This window comes from Colobus angolensis, unplaced genomic scaffold (assembly GCF_000951035.1).
Source record: "Colobus angolensis palliatus isolate OR3802 unplaced genomic scaffold, Cang.pa_1.0 Scaffold68, whole genome shotgun sequence".
Lineage (NCBI taxonomy): Eukaryota > Metazoa > Chordata > Mammalia > Primates > Cercopithecidae > Colobus > Colobus angolensis.
The window spans coordinates 5,918,127-5,918,774 of NW_012120487.1; the positions used below are offsets into that span (position 1 = coordinate 5,918,127).

At 44.0% G+C, this 648-nt stretch overlaps 1 protein-coding gene across 1 annotated transcript in view; it reads left to right on the forward strand.

Moving 5' to 3' along the window:
• The window catches only part of ZYG11B (zyg-11 family member B, cell cycle regulator), a 97,696-nt gene that overhangs the window by 86,173 nt on the left and 10,875 nt on the right, over positions 1–648 (forward strand). The window contains exon 11 of the mRNA XM_011926374.1: positions 490–529. Coding sequence (XP_011781764.1) covers positions 490–529 — 40 coding nt within the window. The remainder of the gene's footprint in view (positions 1–489; positions 530–648) is intronic.

Consider the following 648-nt stretch of genomic DNA (forward strand, 5'->3'; position numbering starts at 1 on the left):
TTTTGTATATTTAGTAGAGACGGGCTTTCTTCATGTTGGCCAGGCTAGTCTTAAACTCCTGACCTCTCAGGTATGAGCCACCACACCCAGCCCTGTTTATTTGTTTTGTTAGAGTGGTGTCTTATCAGACTTTACCCTACGGATCATATATAATTTAGCCCTAGTACTATCAAATACTTTGCTTATCATGAGGTCTCTTGAGTCTGGCTAGTGGAAATGTGAACTACTCCTATCCCTGTGTGACTTTGGGATTTGTTCATGTACTACTTTCTGGTAGTTCCTTTCCTAGCCTCCTGGAGTTTCATCCTTGTCATTACTCAGCCAGAGATTTGGGGTGCAGGTCATGTGTGCTCTGTCTTTTGAGTGTGGAGCTTTGTCTTTTCCAGCACTCCGTTCTACAGAGTTTTGCTGCTTGACCACCCTGAACTATGATCTCTGTTTCAACAAAACTACTACTTTCTCTTTGGGTTCCTCTTACCTTCATTGCAGTCTGTAAACTGCCCTCATTTGAATACTTTCTCTCAGGGAAGTACTTTTCTCTCACCTTCCTGAATTGCCTGTTGTCCAGGGCCTAAAAACCGTTATCTTTTTTTTTTTTTGAGACGGAGTCTCGCTCTGTCACCCGGGCTGGAGTGCAGTGGCCGGATC